This window comes from Salvelinus sp. IW2-2015, linkage group LG20 (assembly GCF_002910315.2).
Source record: "Salvelinus sp. IW2-2015 linkage group LG20, ASM291031v2, whole genome shotgun sequence".
Classification (NCBI taxonomy): Eukaryota; Metazoa; Chordata; class Actinopteri; order Salmoniformes; family Salmonidae; genus Salvelinus; species Salvelinus sp. IW2-2015.
Window position 1 is genome coordinate 61,544,908 of NC_036860.1, and position 17,151 is coordinate 61,562,058.

A 17,151-nucleotide genomic window follows, 5' to 3' on the forward strand; every position below is an offset into this window, starting at 1 on the left:
TTAGTATACAGATTAGACAGGGCATCGTTTGCAGGTACCGGTGTCTTCCTATAGTAACATATTTAGGACAGGCATTGTTCCAGGCACCTGTGTCTTCCTATAGTAACAGTGTTAGGACAGGCAATCGGTGCAGGTACCTGTGTATTCTATAGTAAACAGTATTAGGACAGGCATCTTTTCCGGCACTGTGTATTCCTTATAGTAACAGTATTAGGACAGGCATTGTTCCAGGCACCTGTGTTCCTATAGTAACAGTATTGGGACAGCATCGTTCCAAGGCACCTGTGGTATCTATAGTAACAGTATTAGGACAGGCATTGTTCCAAGTTACCTGTGTCTTCTTATAGTAACCAGTATTAGGACAGGCACTCGTTCCAGGCACATGTTCTTCCGATAGACAGTATTAGGACAGGCATTGTTCCAGGTACCGGTTGTCTTCCTATAGTAACAGTAATTAGACAGGCATGTTGCAGGTTACCTGTGTCTTCCTATTAGTAACATATTAGGACAGCATTGTTCCATGCACCTGTGTATTCCGTATAGTAACGTATTAGGGACAGGCATTGTTCCAGGACCTGTGTCTTCCTATAGTAAACATATTAGGACAGGCATTGATCCAGCACCTGTGTATTCCTATAAGTAACCAAGTATTTAGGACAGCATCTTCCAGTACCTGTGTCTTCCTATTTAGTAACAAGTATTAGGACAGGCAGTCGGTGCAGGTACCTGTGCTTCCTATAGTAACTGTCATGTTTTTGTCCATTTTTGGATTATCATGTCTTTTCCCTTGCTTCCCTCTGCTGGTCTTATTAGGTTCTTTTCTCTTTCTCTCTCTCTCCTCCTCCCTCTCTCCCTCTCCCGCTCTCTCGCTCTCTATCGATTCCGTTCCTGCTCCCAGCTGTTTCTCATTCTCCTAACGACCTCATTTACTTTTCACACCTGTCCCCTATTCTTCCCTCTGATTAGAGTCCCTATTCTCCCTCTGTTTTCCGCTCCTGTCCTTGTCGATTCTTGTTTGATGTTTAGCTGTTCCTGTGTCCTTGTTCCGCCTGTCGGTGTTCTTGCCTTCTTCAATGCTGCGTGGTGAGCAGGTGCTTATGTCAGCTACGGCCAGTGCCTTCCCGAACGACGCTGCAGTCTGTGGTCGCGTCTCCAAGTCGCTTCCCTCTCTATTGACGGAAGGATTTCAGTTCCTGTTTGGATTTTACCATTATTATATCCAGGAGAATCATTATTTGATTTAATACCCTGGAATAAGACTCTGTTACTATTACGTCGCTTTTGGTCCTCATTCACCGCATACAGAAGAATTCCGACCAAGATGGACCCAGCGACTACGATTCTCTCAACACGGCCGATAGGTTCCAGGGAGAATGCTTCGGGCAGAAACACGAGCAGGAATTGTCTGCTGCTCGTCATTGCCGTTGAGACCCTGGCCACTCAGGTCTCCGACCTGTTCAGGACAGTCAAGTCTTTCGTCTCGTGCCACCAGCTACTTCCTGGTTTCCGATCTCCGAACTAGGGTTAATAACCCACCATGTTACTCTGGGCAGCCCCACTGAGTGTCGCTCCTTTCTCAACCAGTGTGATATTGTGTTCTCGCTCCAGCCAACACAATACTCAAGAGAGAGAGCTCGGACCGCTTACCGTCATATCACTCCTTACTGTCGGGCGCGGAGTGGGCACAGCTTCTGGGAGGCAGGGCTGAGTGTTCTAACGTTTATCAAGAACTTTCAAAAGGAAGATGATACGTTTTTGATCGTTCAGTTTTTGGGAAGGAGGCGGTCAGGGGCCCTGGCTCCCTATGTCAAGTGTCGATCCATAACGGTTACTCTATAGAGGTTTCGCACTCTGGCTGCATCAGTGACTGAACGAGCCGGGTTGCTCGCTCGTGTTCTGGAGGGAACTCCCGCTGGTTCTGAGGATGAGATTCTCTCCCGGAGGTTCCTTCCAGCGTTGACTCTTTGATTCACTCGCCATCCGCATAGAACGACGGTAGATCTTCGTCACCGAGCTCGGTGAAAGAGAGGCTTCGCTGTTAACGGTGTTTCCCTCTCCGCATCTCAACCATCTCCTCCACCGGCTCAGACTTACCCATGCAGCTGGGAGTATTCGCATTCTCGACTAAGGAGAGGGAACGGGAGAATCACCAACCGCCTTGCCTTCTATTCGGTTCTGCTGGACATTTGTCATGTCATGTCCCGTAAAGGGCCAGAGGCTCATCAGTAAAGCGGAGCTTACGGTGAGCCGTACTTATCAGCGTCTCTCCATCAAGATCCTGTACTACCTTGTCGGTCCATCTACGCTTTGGACCGGTTCGCGGCTTCCTGCAGGCCTTGATAGACTCTTGGGCTGCCGGGTGTGTTATTGGACGAAAGCATGGGTCGAACATGAATTCCTCTTCAGACAGTTAGGGAAGCCCACGCCATGTTCGCCTTAGATGTAGTTCTTCCCCAGTTCAGATGTGAGACACTACCTTTTAACCCCACAGTATCTTGGTAACCACAGTGAGGACCATTCCTTTTTGATTTTTTCGTTCACCTTTTACACCTGTTTTTTTGGTCATCCCTGGCTAGTTATTATAATCCGTTCTATTAATTGGTCTAGTAATTCTATTCTATCCTGAACTGTTCTTGTCATGGGAAAGTGTTTAATGTCTGCTATTCCCCTCCTTGTCTTCTGTCCCCCTCTACTCCAGGAGGAACCTGGTGATTTAAGGAGTCCGGAGGAATATCATGATCATGCGCAGCGTGGTCTTCAGTCGGTCCAGAGCCAGCTCCTTCCTCCTCACCGGTCGTATGATTGTTGTATTGATCTCCTTCGGGGACCAACTCCCCCTCGGGGTAGACTATACTCTTCTGTCGGCTCCCGAACGTAAGGCTCTCGAGGTTATTCTGTCTGTCTCTTCGACGCGGGTACCGTTGCCTTCTTCCTCTCCCGCCGGGAGCGGGGGATTTTTCTTTGTTAGAAGAAGGACGGTACTCTGCGCCCCTGCGTGGATTTATCGAGGGCTGTACATAACGGTTAAGAATCGTTATCCGCTTCCCTTTTGTCGTCAGCTTCGAGATTTTGCAGGGAGCCAGGCTTTCTTTACTAAGTTGGACCTTTCGTTAACGCTTACCATCTCGTACGCATCAGAGAGGGGACGTGGAAACGGCGTTTAACACTCCGTAGGGCATTTGAATACCGGTTCTGCCGTTCGGTCTCGCTAATGCTCAGCTGTCTTTTCAGGCATTTAGTTTAATGATGTACTGAGAAGAATGCTGAACATTGTTTTCGTTTACCTTGACGATATTCCTGATTTTTTCCCTCACTCGAGATTCATGTTCAGCACTTCGACGTGTTACCTCCCGCGCCTTTGAGAGAATTGTCTCTACGTGAAGGCTGAGAAAGTTCGCCTTCATGTTCTCCTCTGTCACATTTCTCGGTTCTTTATTCCGCTGAAGGCATTTCAGAGGATCCCGCTAAAAGGTCCGGCTGTCAGCCGATTGGCCCGTTTCCTTAAGTCAGTGTCGAGTTGCAGCGCTTTCTCGGTGTTTTCGCTAATTTCTATCAGGCGTTTCATTTTCGTAATTTCGGTCAAGTGGCTGCCCCTCTCACAGCTCTGACTTCTGTCAAGACTTGCTTTTAAGTGGTCCGGTTCCGCCCAGGAGTTTTGATTCTCCTCAAGAAGGTTTTACATCCGGCCCTATCCTTGGTACTCCTGACCGCATCTAAAACAATTCATTTCCGAGGTTGACGCTTCAGAGGTGGGCGTGGGAGCCATTCTGTCTTCAGCGCTTCCAGTCTGACGATAAGGTCCATCCTGCGCTTACTTTTCTCATCGCCTGTCGCCATCGGAACGCAACTTGATGTGGGGGTAACCGCGAACTGCTCGCCATCGCTTAAGCCATAGCGCGAATGGCGACAGTGGTGGGAGGGGGCGACCGTCCCTTTTGTCGTTTGGACTGACCCATAAGAACCTTGAGTACCATCCGTGTCGGCCAAACGACTTAATGCACGTCAAGCTCCTGCGTGTTTTTCCGCTCGTTTCGAGTTCGTTGATTTCCTTCGTTCCGGGAAATTAAAGAACACCAAGCCTGATGCCTTATCCCGTCTCTTTAGTGTCTTTCTGGACTCCACTCTTGTCCTTTTTTTGTTGTCTTGTTCATTATTCTTATGCTTTAGTTTTCGCTTTTTTTGTTTCATGTTATTATGTTTTGACTTGATTTTGCTTGTTTTACGATCTGTGGTCTGCTCTTGTCTATCTTGTGGGCGACTTGTATAGATAGTCCACAACTATCACACTTTTATCCATCTCATCGTTGATCTAGTCTCTTGATCGCGCAGCGTTCGTCTCTCTATGTCAATATACCACATTGTTGCAGGCTTACCATGCCCAACTCTGATATTCCAGACACCACATGTTTGAGGCTACCAGGCACAGCTCTGAAGTTCCAGACACTGTGAGCTACCACAGCTCTAGAAATAACATGTGAGGCTACCAGGCCCAGCTCTGAAGTCCAATACCACATGTTGACGCTACCAGGCCCAGGCTCTGAGGTAGCCATTAGGCTCCAGGCCCACTGAATTCCACACCACATGTTTGAGGCTACCAGGCCCAGCTTGAATTGCGGCCAAGAACCACACGTTGAGAGCTTACCCAGGCCCAGCCTGAGGATCCAGAGACATTGCGCTGAAGTTCAAACACCAGAGAGAGCTTGCTGATGAGGTTCCCATGGAAATACAACAGATTCACCAAGTCATCCCCCTTACTGACATCATTGATGTTACCCAGGTACAGTTATTATAAATATCAGCTATTAGTTTAGCCGTAAGCGCTATTTTACAATTCAATGTGTTCCAACAAAAATGTCTGATTGTCTTCCGGTTGCATTACCGTAATGTGCTTTTAGAATGTGTGTCTGATCTGTGTGCCTTTGATGTTTGTATTCATAGGAGGAAATACAGCTGATTCACCAAGTCACCCCCCTTACTGACATCATTGATGCTACCCAGGTAATTCATTAATTGTATTCCTACCACAGATGTCTGGTTGCGTGTGGAAATGTGCTCCAAAAATGTGTGTCTGATGTTTGGATTGACAGGAGGATACATCTCTCCTCACGGAGGAAATCTTCTTCTCTCAACGAAGCTCTCATCACACAGCATTCAGAAAGTTCTGGATCAACTGTTCTGTTGGACCCGGCCCAGCCAGACCCTGATGAGCCCATCTTCATCCTCTCCCTGACTGAAATCCCTTTCTTCCCCACGGAGGAGGAGTATGGCTGTACATCCCAGACCCTCTCCGAGCCCCTCTCTTTTCTACCGGTCGCAGACGCATGCTCTCAACTGCAGCAGAGGTTAGTGCTTGTCTGTCAGTCATCACAAACCCGGTCCACTTAGTTTCCCCCCCAGATGCAATTTATCCAGTGGTGTAAAGTACTTAAAATACTTTAAAGTACTACTTAAGAAGTTTTTGGGGGGTATCTGTACTTTACTATTTATATTTCTGACAACTTTTACTTTTACTTCACTACATTCGTAAAGAAAAGGATGTACTTTTTAATCCATACATTTTCCCTGACACCCAAAAGTACTTGTTACATTTTGAATGCTTAGCAGGACAGAAAAGGTCCAATTCACGCACTTATCAAGAGAGCATCCCTGGTCATCCCTACTACCTCTGATSTGGCGGACACACAAAACACAAATGCTTTGTTTTTGAATGATGTCTGAGTGTTGGAGTGTGCCCCTGGCTATCCGTAACTTWAAAAAAACATGAACAATTTTGCCATCTGGTTTGCTTAATATAAGGAATTTCAAATGATTCATACTTTTACTTTTTATACTTAAGTCCATTTTTGCAATTACATTTACTTTTGATACTAAAGTATATTTAAAACCAAATACTTTTAGACTTTTACTCAAGTAGTATTTTACTGGGTGATTTTCACTTTTACTTGAGTCATTTCCTATTAAGGTATCATTACTTTTACTCAAGTATGACAATTGAGTACTTTTTCCACCACGTACCATATCATTGTACGTTCTCTCTCTCTCTCCTCTCTCTCCTCTCTCTCTCTCGCCATCTCTCTCTTTTGTGCTCCTCGGTCTCTCGTCACCTAACATATGCCTCTCCTCTCCTTCAGCAGTGATATTGTTGGCCCTGGATGTGGTTTGGAGGGAAGGGTATGCTGGTATCCTCTGTAAAGCCCCTGAGCCCATTGTCAGTTGATGAGGTCGTCCCTCAACCCACATACATCAGTATCAAGGAAGTGGAGTCTGGCTCCACAGCAGCCCAGTAGATGTGTGTGCCTCAGCCAATCCCTCAGAAGACTCCATGGCTGATGCCGAGACTAGGAGGACATAGATCCTCCTTTTAAGAGGAAAGTGCCAAGAGAGAGCCAGGAGAGGCTGGGCACAGAATACACAGTAGTTGTACATCTAATTACATGTTTAACAGACACATGTTTTCATGTTGTTTCATTCAATGACATCCATTCATCCATCCTTTTATCCTTTATCCATCCAGTCTTCTATCCATCCATCCTTCTGTTCATCCATTCATTCATCCATTCTTCTATCAATCCATCCATTCTTCTATCCTTCTATCAAATCCATCCATCCTTTTATCAATCATCCATCCATTCTTCTATCCATCCATCCTTTTTTCCAAAACACATCTATCATCCATCCTTGTATCCATCCATTTATTTTATCCTCTATCCATCCATCATTCTATCCATCCTACCTATCCATCCTATCCATCCTTCCACCATCATATTCATCATCCTTCCATCCATCTATTGTATTGTGTAATATGTTTTTCATATAGTTTTGTCTGTGTGAACCTAGACAAACTGCAGATTGAGGACCTTAACACAGCAGTAAGGAACAGCCCAGTTGTTCGGTTCTAGCCAAGGAGGCTGTGTCAGCCTCCACCTCACACCATTACACCATCCCCAGGAGTGACGGACCACCCCAAGCCTCTACCCCAGACCATACCACCACCACCATCCCAGAGACGGACCACCCACAGCTCACCCGACCATACCACCACCACCATCCAGAGACGACCACCCCCACAGCCTCACCCAAACCATACCACCATCCAGAGACAGACCACCCCACAGCCTCTACCCCAGACCATCCACCACCACCATCCCAGAGACGGACACCCCACAGCCTCTACCCCCAGACCATAACACCACCACATCCCAGAGACGGACCACCCCACAGCCTCCACCCAGACCATACCACCACCACCACCCCAAGAGGACGGACCACCCCACAGCCTCCACCCCAGACCATACCACCACCACCACCCAGAGACGGACCACCCCACAGCCTCCACCCCAGACCATAACCACCACCACCCCAGAAACGGACCACCCCACAGCCTCCACCCAGACCATACCACCACCACCACCCCAGAGACGGACCACCCCACAGCCCCCAGCCCCCCAGCCCAGCCAGGTCCCTCCGTCACAGGAACAGCATCAGGAGAGGTGGCGGCTGAGGAGCCACAGCAGGAGATTGTGGGCCGTTTAGACCTCACAGAGACAGAGGAGGACACGCCCACTGGAGGGGACGAGATGGAGGACAGTAGGTCAGTGGCGGAGTCTCAGGCTGCCCATCAAATGACACCGCTGGCTCCGAGTGGCCCCTTGAGCAGGTGAAGATTCTAATACCTGTCAATCTCTCCATCTGTCTCAGTTTGTACAATCTATTAGTTGTAAACTCCTCAATAAAATATGAAATCTCAAGTAGTTGAAAGGACCTCATGTTGAATTATAGTTGTTGTTGACAGGACACATTTGGTTAATGTCTTCCATTGATTAGATTGATTGATTAGGAATAATTATTGATTTAAATCCTTTAATATTCCTTCCCTCTATAGGCCTAGTAGGAGACCCAGAGGATTTCTTTCTTTCATGTCCAATAAGACCAGCACCACTGCAGCTGCCCCCTRTGCCCCTCCTCGAGGGCCCAGAGCAGCCCCTCAGAGGCCCCAGGTCAACACCACCCGGCCAGGGGGGAAACGGGCGGCGCCAGCCCCCTCCACCACCAGAACCATGCCTGCCCCCTCCACCAGAAACACCACCATTAGTTCCACCAGAACGGTCACTAAGCCAGACAGTTCCCCCAGGGTGACCTGGGAACAGCCCTCTGATGTCCAGGCCTTCCACTCAGACCCAGATCCCAGTACTTCCCAATGTACTACAAGCTACCAAGGTAAAGAGATGGACAACATGTGGTGATATTTTACCTCTGTAAAATTGCACTGAACACAAAAACATTGATCTACCATTGTGGGAACAATCTTGTATGATCAGACACAGAATTATTATTGTGCTTCTGTCCTACTCTCTCTCCCGCTCTCTCTTTCTCTCTCTCCCTCCCCATCTCTCTCTCCACTAGCCTTCTCAGGTGCCAGCCACCCAGCCCAGTACGTCTCCCTGTGTAGACAGCTGTTCAGCAGGCGAGGAACCCCTCAACGTGTCCCAGTACTTCTTCACTGAGGTTGAGGAAAGTGAGGGATGAAAGGAGGAGTAAGTGAAAGGAGAACAGGAAGGCACTCTCGGTTTGAATCAAACTGGAAAACAAAATGTTAAGAAATCCTTGAAAGATTGTGCTTGAGAAAAATCAGGGTTCTTTGCATGTATGTTTGTGTAGGTAGCAGTAAAATGACGTCTCTGCTTGTGGTTATGCTGTTTCATGCTTGCAGTGAATAGATTTGGCCACAAGATGGCAACAGAGAAAACAAACAAGTGAAAATGTATCTTCAAATCATAAATGTTTTGTCCAAACTGGCACCTAGAAGCTTTGCCAATGTCCCATATTGGATGATTACATTTTGGGCTCTTTCACCCCAATCATATCTTCTAGCCTTTTGGGTAATCTATATATTCTAAAATATATTTATTTGGTTATATTTTTTCAAACTAAGCTAGACATTCATGGTCATTTTTCTCCATCTGCATACAAGCAGAATAGTTGAAATCAGTGTTAACTCACTCTTCTACATCGGAGAGTTTGGCAGTTTACTCAGGGACTTTCACATTCAGATTTGTGTTTTTATTTGAAGCATTGTTTACGTTTAAATCGGAAACCATTGTCTTAAAATGAGCATTGTATATATGTTTATTTTAATGTTGATCAGATATACTGGAAGGGGTGTATTCCCTGAACATTTATAGTTTTTCTTTCTTGGTGTATGAACKAGACCCAGCTTGAGGGACACCACAGCGATGTCAACACTTGTTTCTTTATTTCATGCTACCTGAAGATACAGGAAATATATTTTCAAATGGCTCTGCACAGAAACCTCTCATTTAATACATGTACAAGTGACAAACTCACAGAAACCGTACACAGATCATGAGTCCAATTTCAAGGATTTATTATGTTCTGCAGCCACTGTTCAAACTAACGTAGCTGTTATGTAGCTCATGTGAATACAATTTTATACGTTAATGTCTCCTTTAGTGTTATGTCTTGCTACATTATAGAAAACTGAGTATAGAAAAGTAAAAGAAATGTATAAGAATGGTCAGAGGGTACTTGAAACTGGACTAGTGTAGAACAGTCCTGCTGCACACTAAACACTGCTTCTTGCAGACCACCTATGCAGAACCTTACTTCACTAAGAAATATGTTATGAAGTTTTTCCCAAAATATTGTGCTGTTATTTTGGAGAAGATAGCATGGATATCATCTTAGTTAGTCTCAACCGAAATTAAAAGGACAGATGATCTCAAAAGCCTTAAAAGTGCAATGAAAACTTCAGCATTTGAGTGTAGTCTTTTTTTGTTGTTGCTGTGTGTCGGGGGGATGGGGGAGGAATGTGCAGATGTTTAATTTCCAAGCAGCATAGAGAGGCAGTGAGATCGAAGAGACGAGGCTGCATGTTACTAGGTGACCTCACTACATAAATATTCTACCCTCTCACAGTCAGCCCTTGTGCAGTGCCACTCTTCTTTTGGTCCATGTTGAATAGATGTAAAGGAATTCAGATTTATAGAACCTATGCTTTTAAATTAATCAGGGGTTTTCCAACAGTTTCTGTTCTGCCTTAAAGATGTGAAATAATCACTACATGGGAGGTATTACTTGCCAGTCAATGTTTTAAGCCAGTATGAACTCATCATTAGTAATGTCTGTCTCTGATTATGAACATGCAATGGTAGATTGTCATAAACGTTTTTGAGGATAACTCCGAACCACTAATTGTGGCGATAAACTGGATACTGTAATCTGTAATCAGGAACCAATTAAGTCAAAATATAGGGAATAATTGAAGTGCATTATCCTCCAGGGAAGAAGTGGTAGAGCTTCCGTTGGTAGTGGACGTTCAAGGGAATCCACATCCAGGGTCCAGTCTGGGTGAATTACACAGGTGTATTTGATTTGTACTCGTGGGTCCTGCATACCATAGGGCGGTGCACAGTTGGACCAGCGTCGTTAGGGTTTGGCCGAGATAGGCCGCCATTGTAAATAAGAATTTATTCTTAACTGACTTGCCTAGTTAAAATATATAAAATAAATACCATGTGCACGGTCACGATTTTGGTATGTATACTTCCGTTATTCACTACAAGAAACAGACAATGGAATCTACTGGTGCTTCCCAATAATAGTGCATTGTGCCCTCATTCACTATTTACCACAAATCTAAAATCATTGGATTGGTGGAGGCATGACATGGACTTGTGGGAGTTCCCACTATATATCAGTAATTTCCTTTAAAATCAGTGAAGGGAACACCGTTTGGGAAGAAGGATAGATCATTGGGACATATCCTACATTTACATATCTGTGGTTTTAATACAGCCTCCTACTAGTAGGGTTTCAGTTGTAGGCCTATCTACACCGCCACCACCATTTTTTACCATGTCGTACACTGTGAACTAAATCGAGTGCACCTAATTTTGGAATTCGATTATGCTGAGCCGCGGGGTWTTGGTCTATGGCCCGTGACGTGACCGAGCAAAAGCGGTGAGGGAGGAGCGACATTGTCAAATGGAACAGTAATCTGCGCCGCTCTATCATGTTGTCAACATGGTACATCGTCCAGAAACATACAATACCTATTTTCCATAGAATTTATGTTTGGATTTTTAAAATAGTTTTCATTGGGATGGCACTTTTGCATGTGAAAACACCGAATCCTGCTCATTACTACACGTGCTTAATTACGTCACGTTTGTTTTGAGCCGATTTCTCCGTCGGACAGAGTGGGGCACCAAGTTCACGCCCTGGAAGCAACCCGGTTTCGAACTCAATGGAGTCAACTTTCAGCCGGTGCAAAACACGCTTACAATGGCGCCCGGGCAAGATTAATCGAATCCCCTCAATGTTTAGAGGTTGGCTCCACCGGCCTTCGCTCTGATTGGAGAAGCTGTCTCTCCCAGACAGAGGGGGACCTTGAGTTACCGCAGACTGCCGAGTAAGCACCGAGCAGTCTGACTGTACACTACTGCAGATGTAATGGGGGGCCTGGCCCCGAGCCAACAGCTAGCTAGTTAGTTAAAGACGGTGGCAGTTGGGTCAACGCAGCCGTGTATGGGGTTCTGTCCCCGCAAGGCTGCTTGCCGTTTTTACTAGCTACACATATTCAACATTGGGCCAGTAAAATTGAAACTTCATCAGCGCCAGCTAGCCTCCCCACCGCTAGCTGGCTAGCGAACTAATGGAAATTACTTTAGTATAATGGGGCTTCAATCTGTAAGTACATTTAATTACAATGAGCTGTTCGATGTTACTTATCGAATTTGGTTAGCTGGCTAGCCAATAGCAACATAATTGTGTGTTAGCAGACGTATGTTTTATTTTTGCCGGTCTAGCTACGTTAGCTAYCTAACTATGTGGGTTAGCTAGCCAGCTATGTGGGTTAGCTAGCTAGCTCACTAACTAGCGAGCTGCCAAGCTGGCATGGCATTTTGGTGTTGCACTGTCATACAGCGCGAGCCAACCCTAGCTAGCAGTTTCAGGCGTAGACTGAATGCAAACCCCTTTCTTTGTCTGAGAGGCTAGCAAGACGGCAAATACAATTTGCTTGACGTAAACGCTGGATTATTGCTTGCAGACCAGCAAATTTATGCAGCAGCATTGGTATTTTAATTTAGTAACTAGCTATATTTGTAATATTATATTACTTGACACATTACGATATTAACTGTAACAATCACAATGTAGCGAGGTGCATTGCTGTTGAATGATACATTTGTGAAGCACCGGCAGGTGCTCATTCAGGGATTGCGTGAATCTGTATTTAGACGGTGGCAGTTGGGTCAACGCAGCCGTGTATGGGGTTCTCTCCCCGCAAGGCTGCTTGCTCTTTTTACGAGCTACATCTTTTTTTAGTCAAAAAGATGAAGTCGTTTTTTTTGTCTGCCTTCTGCACACATGTATTTGATAATACGCTCTTACTGCATGGCGCATTATCGTGCATTGAGATGCCGTTTATTTAATGTATACTGACTGTCACTGAGTGCTTGATGTTTCTTCAATTATGTCTGTAGTGCACGTATGATAAAACATTTGTGGATATATATATTTTTTTATCTCGCAGTCCCACACTTGCCCTGATGCCAGACTGACTATGCAGTAGAAATGCGGCTCTTGCAGATAATCAAGGTAAAATTTGATGTTGCCCTGTTAAAATTCACAGATCTCAACCTAACCATAGATAGGATAATTAAAATCAACATATTGTCACATGTAGCTCTAGGCTATTGCTTTGACGTGTTACTATATTGTTTTATCATAATTTGCTCTATGTATTGTCTGTGTATTCAAGATTATAGGGGAACAGTATTGCTATTGGCAATATAATCTGCATTTTAAACAATCCATGGCAAGTATGATCCATGGCAAGTATCATATCCTAATCTAACCAATGGTGGAAGGAACCTACAACCAAATCAGAACATCACACTAAACCATCACCAATCAGATGCTGTAATGATACAAGCGTGCCTTCCCTTGTCCAATCAGAGTGATATACCGGTATTTATGACCCAATCACAGCTTTAGCTGGTACAGTATCATCACTACTGCTCAGCAATGAGCAGGCCTCTGACCAGTTATATAAGTCCATGGCTCCGACGCAGCTGCACTGTCTATGCTAGCTCAAGGCTGCCTGTGGGTTCAGTGAGTTCGAGACAGCCTCAATGCAGTGGACTGCCGCTGGGGGAAAAATGTGACCTCATTTGACTGGTGTTGCCTGGAGGCGCTCCAAGCTGCAGTCTGGGAAGTGGAAAGGACAGTCTATGTTTTAAACAGGTGGCCTTCCCTACTGCCTCTAGTTTACTGTACTGTAAATATAACTGCCTCTACTTTACTGTACTGTAAATATAACATGTGCATTTAAACTACTAAGTCATGTTAAACTACTAAGTCATGTTAAACTACTAAGTCATGTTAAACTACTAAGTCATGTTAAACTACTAAGTTGTGGTAAGAAGGAAGGAAGGAATTAGGAGGGCAGATTCTCCAGGAGTATTGAGTTCAAGTTATGTGAAAATTCTAGGAAGGGCTAGTTCGGTTGTTTTTACATTACATTTTTCTCCGTCCTAGAAATTTATTTTCCAATGTTTGTGTGTCGTCCTGCCTTCTAGTTCAATATTGCAAGAGCTGAGTTGAACTGTTTGGTCATAAAGATCCCCTTGAGTCTGTTTTGAGCATTTGGATTCAGAACATGGATTGCCCAGGAGTAGGCCTAACAGTTATAGTCTACTTTATAATATGATGCTAGCTTAAGCAACAGTAAATGTGTTTACTCAGATGAATTGCAGCTAGGGATCACTTACTCACTGTTGTTCATGAATCAAACAGTTATATTTCATGCTTGTCTCTCTTGGTCTTAGGTACCAGTTTAACCCTCAGACTGAAATTAACAGGCTATGATGGCTCCCCTGAGGTAAGAACAGCCAAGTCCATTAATGAATGACAGTGCAGTGCTACTGTATTATTTAATGGACTGTAAAGGTGTCATTATCTCGTTCTAACAGCTGATACACATCCTGAGAAACCTGCTCTAGCCTGGGCTAAATTGTGGTTAAAAAGGTTTCCTAGTATTATGTTGTCAGACCCAAAATCTGCATATAGCTGAATTTACAGAAGTTTCTTCCGTATGATGTAATTGGAAAGTCTTTTGGCAAGTCTCAACCTAGAGTATCCACACAAGCAGTCGTTGTTGATTATATTATCATGTCTAAAATTTTGAATTTACTTTTTCCTTTTTTTCACAGAAAAGACTGCAGGTCACTGTCGGTCGGACCAAAGGGGAGCAGCAACAAAACAACTCACCAGTCCTTCCCTTCGCTCCTTCCTGGGAGAAACAAAACACTGTCATCATAAAGAACAAATGAGAGAAAAAAAATATGTATTTTAATTTCTGATTTTTGTAATCATGTCTAACCTTTTTGGGGGGGAAGGGAAAGGGGTCGGGTGGGGGGGTTGTAGATGACATCATGATGACTCTGAAGTTTCATACCTTCTCTGTCTATTTTTGTGATTTATTAACACATTAGATAGATGTACAGTAGCTTGTTAGGGACTCTAAGCCTTGATGATATGTTTGTTTTCAGGAAGGAGAGGAAAAGTCGAATGACACAAAGCAATGTAATAACACAGTCTCCAACAGCAGTGACCTAGCCTGATCCCAGGTCTGTTTGTGCTGTCTTCCATGGCTTTGGTGACTGCACAAACAGATCTGGGACCAGGCTAGCAGAGACCCACGTCTACGTTTACGAATTCTACAGGTGGCCCCTTGTGGGCTGAGTACAGTAACTGACAGGCAGCAGCATGTCATCCACTCTGCCACAGAACAAAACACAGTTCAAACAGCAGCATTATCCTCCTATTTATGTTTTAACACTCACTCAGTGCTCTCTGCATTGTTCACACGCTCAACTGCAGTATGTGATCGCTCCTTAACACAGTATTAAGCTAGGCCTAGACCTGTATCATTATCTCTACAAAACACACTCTTCAACGTCTTTTGAAGGGAGTGGTTGCACCTCGAAGCGTAACCATTCAAACGTTGGGTTCACYATTTTACGTTTTAACAGTCCTAATTGCTCTGCTCTTCAGGTGATCCACACCCTTCAGCTCTCAAATTCTTCTCTCATTCTCAAAACTCTTAATATTTACACACTCTACAGTATTTACTGAGGCTAAGAGTCCCCCCTTTTTCCATGTTAGCTAGTAAATGCTTGGTAGTGTGTTTTTGTATTTGAAACGTTTATGGTTTTAAGTAGGTTTGCTTTTTTAAAGTTTTAGATTGTTTGTTGCTAGTATAAAACCATGTGTAGACAGTTATGTACGCTGTGATGTAGCCTATAGAAGTAGCTATAGTAGAAATGCATTGTTCCCTTGTGGTAAGTGAGTGAGATGCTGCCACGGAACTGAGACACTGATGATTGGTGCTATTTTGGACTTTAATCTGCTCCTTGGAAAGGTAGCCGAGATGGGTTTTCTTGTTTTACTTTCACATTCTGAGTAAAGAAGGTGTTGGTTCTTTGTTGTCATGGTTGTTGTAACTTGGTCTGGATTGGCTTAGTTTTTCACTGTTTTCTGTGTGGCTTTCTCATTGGATTTAAGATTTGAGGAAATATAAACTTTTATCATGGTCAATGTTTTACTGAAGGAAAAGAGGATTCATGTGAGAAGATTTGAGGATACACCATGTTGATGGGAGCAATCACAAAACTGCAATTGTTAAAAACACTAGTTACCCTTTAATACTGACATGTGCATTCAAAGGTATACAATGTATCTAGTAGTACCCAGCACTGGTCACTTTTAGAAAATGTTAAGCTTTTTTGAGTTGGTGTGTTTTGATTGACAGACAATCTCGAAACCAAGAGTGCAGTTCCYCCCCTAGCATGTTTGTGTGTAACGGAGATCTCCTAAGAGATTTTGCACACATACGAGTGAGTTATGAATTTGTCACATGGAAACGTATAGAAGAAGCCACAGCATAACGCAATGTTAATGTCTGATATCTGCTTCAAGTTGATTAGAATAAGTAAACAGTAAAACGTAAAATGAAGGTTATTTTTTTTGATAAGTCATGCTTTTCAAAAATGGCACTTGAGAGAACTTGATAGAGTTAAACGCTAAAAGGAATGAACACACTCAATGTGTTTTAAGGCCCAGCCTGTTTGGGTTTGGGTTCAGGGTTTCAACTTTTCCTCATCTCCTTCACCAGCTAGATATGACTTAATCCTATAGACAGTCATGTGTGACTTAATGTTAGTTAACGTGAGACTGGAATCACATGATGCATATAATCTTGTTTAAAAAAAAATTTAATACAATTTTCCAAATGGTGCACATGTAGCATAAAGTTAGAATAGAACAATCTTTTTAATTTGTGTATTTTTTGAATGATTTTGTAAATTGATGTTGATGAGAAGCTTACTTTGTTATAAAACAGACAAACTAAAACCAAAAAGCTTTTTATTGTTTTTAGCTATAGATTTAAAARATCAAAGTAATGTCAGTATTTGCAGTTTTGTCTTTGCTTCCCTGTTAATTTATTTTGTTAAAGATTCTAATATTAATATGATAATAACCAACTTGAAAGCCCATGCTATTATTCTTTTGTCTTCCATTCTCCCTCGATTCTGGGGACCTTTTTGTACCAGCATGTTCTAGTGTTATTGATCGCTTGCTCTCTTCCTCATTGAGTTGATTTGTTACACATTTTTCCTCTTGCAGTTCTTTCCTTTCAGACTAGTTAATATGAAAGCTATTTTGTACATAGCAAAGTGAATAGCATATGCAGGATGTGCTGTAGTGTGTTGAGTCAGGTATTCAGTAATTACCACTGTATATGGTTGGAGAAAAAAACACGATATGCCAGCTTTGCAAAATTATTACAACGATGCACTTAACTTACAGTATCCCATGTACTTTTTTTTGGCAATTTTAAAAGTAGTGCAATAAATATGCAAGCTTGTAAATTTGTGTTTTTATTTGAATCTGTTGATGTTGCTGGAGTTTTTCCAGTGTTGTAGGAAACTTGTGCAATTGTGCTTTGTTTGAGAAATTGATCCTGCCGTGGTGTTGCAAAAAGTTAAGGCATTTTCAAGCAGTAGTTTATAGCCATCAGCAGACAGTTCTCGGCAATAGTTCTGACAACAGAAAACAGTTCAG

The 17,151-nt window shown here is 43.7% G+C and overlaps 1 protein-coding gene and 2 long non-coding RNA genes across 3 annotated transcripts in view; all 3 read left to right on the plus strand.

The window, feature by feature from the left end:
- LOC111980044 (mucin-17-like) overlaps positions 1-10,027 on the plus strand; it is a 32,796-nt gene extending 22,769 nt beyond the window's left edge. The window contains exons 19-22 of the mRNA XM_070433704.1: positions 7,204-7,657; positions 7,883-8,236; positions 8,319-8,334; positions 8,404-10,027. Of these exons, the coding sequence (XP_070289805.1) occupies positions 7,204-7,657; positions 7,883-8,236; positions 8,319-8,334; positions 8,404-8,526 (947 nt within the window). The 3' untranslated portion in view covers positions 8,527-10,027. The remainder of the gene's footprint in view (positions 1-7,203; positions 7,658-7,882; positions 8,237-8,318; positions 8,335-8,403) is intronic.
- Positions 4,669-6,336, plus strand: LOC111980443 (uncharacterized). The gene is made up of 4 exons (XR_002879466.3): positions 4,669-4,777; positions 4,939-4,998; positions 5,088-5,342; positions 6,132-6,336. It is a non-coding gene; the product is annotated as an uncharacterized lncRNA (long non-coding RNA).
- A 1,375-nt stretch (positions 10,028-11,402) lies between the features above and the next one.
- Positions 11,403-16,958, plus strand: LOC111980442 (uncharacterized). The gene is made up of 4 exons (XR_002879465.1): positions 11,403-11,709; positions 12,557-12,621; positions 13,854-13,906; positions 14,238-16,958. It is a non-coding gene; the product is annotated as an uncharacterized lncRNA (long non-coding RNA).
- Positions 16,959-17,151: the final 193 nt, after the last annotated feature.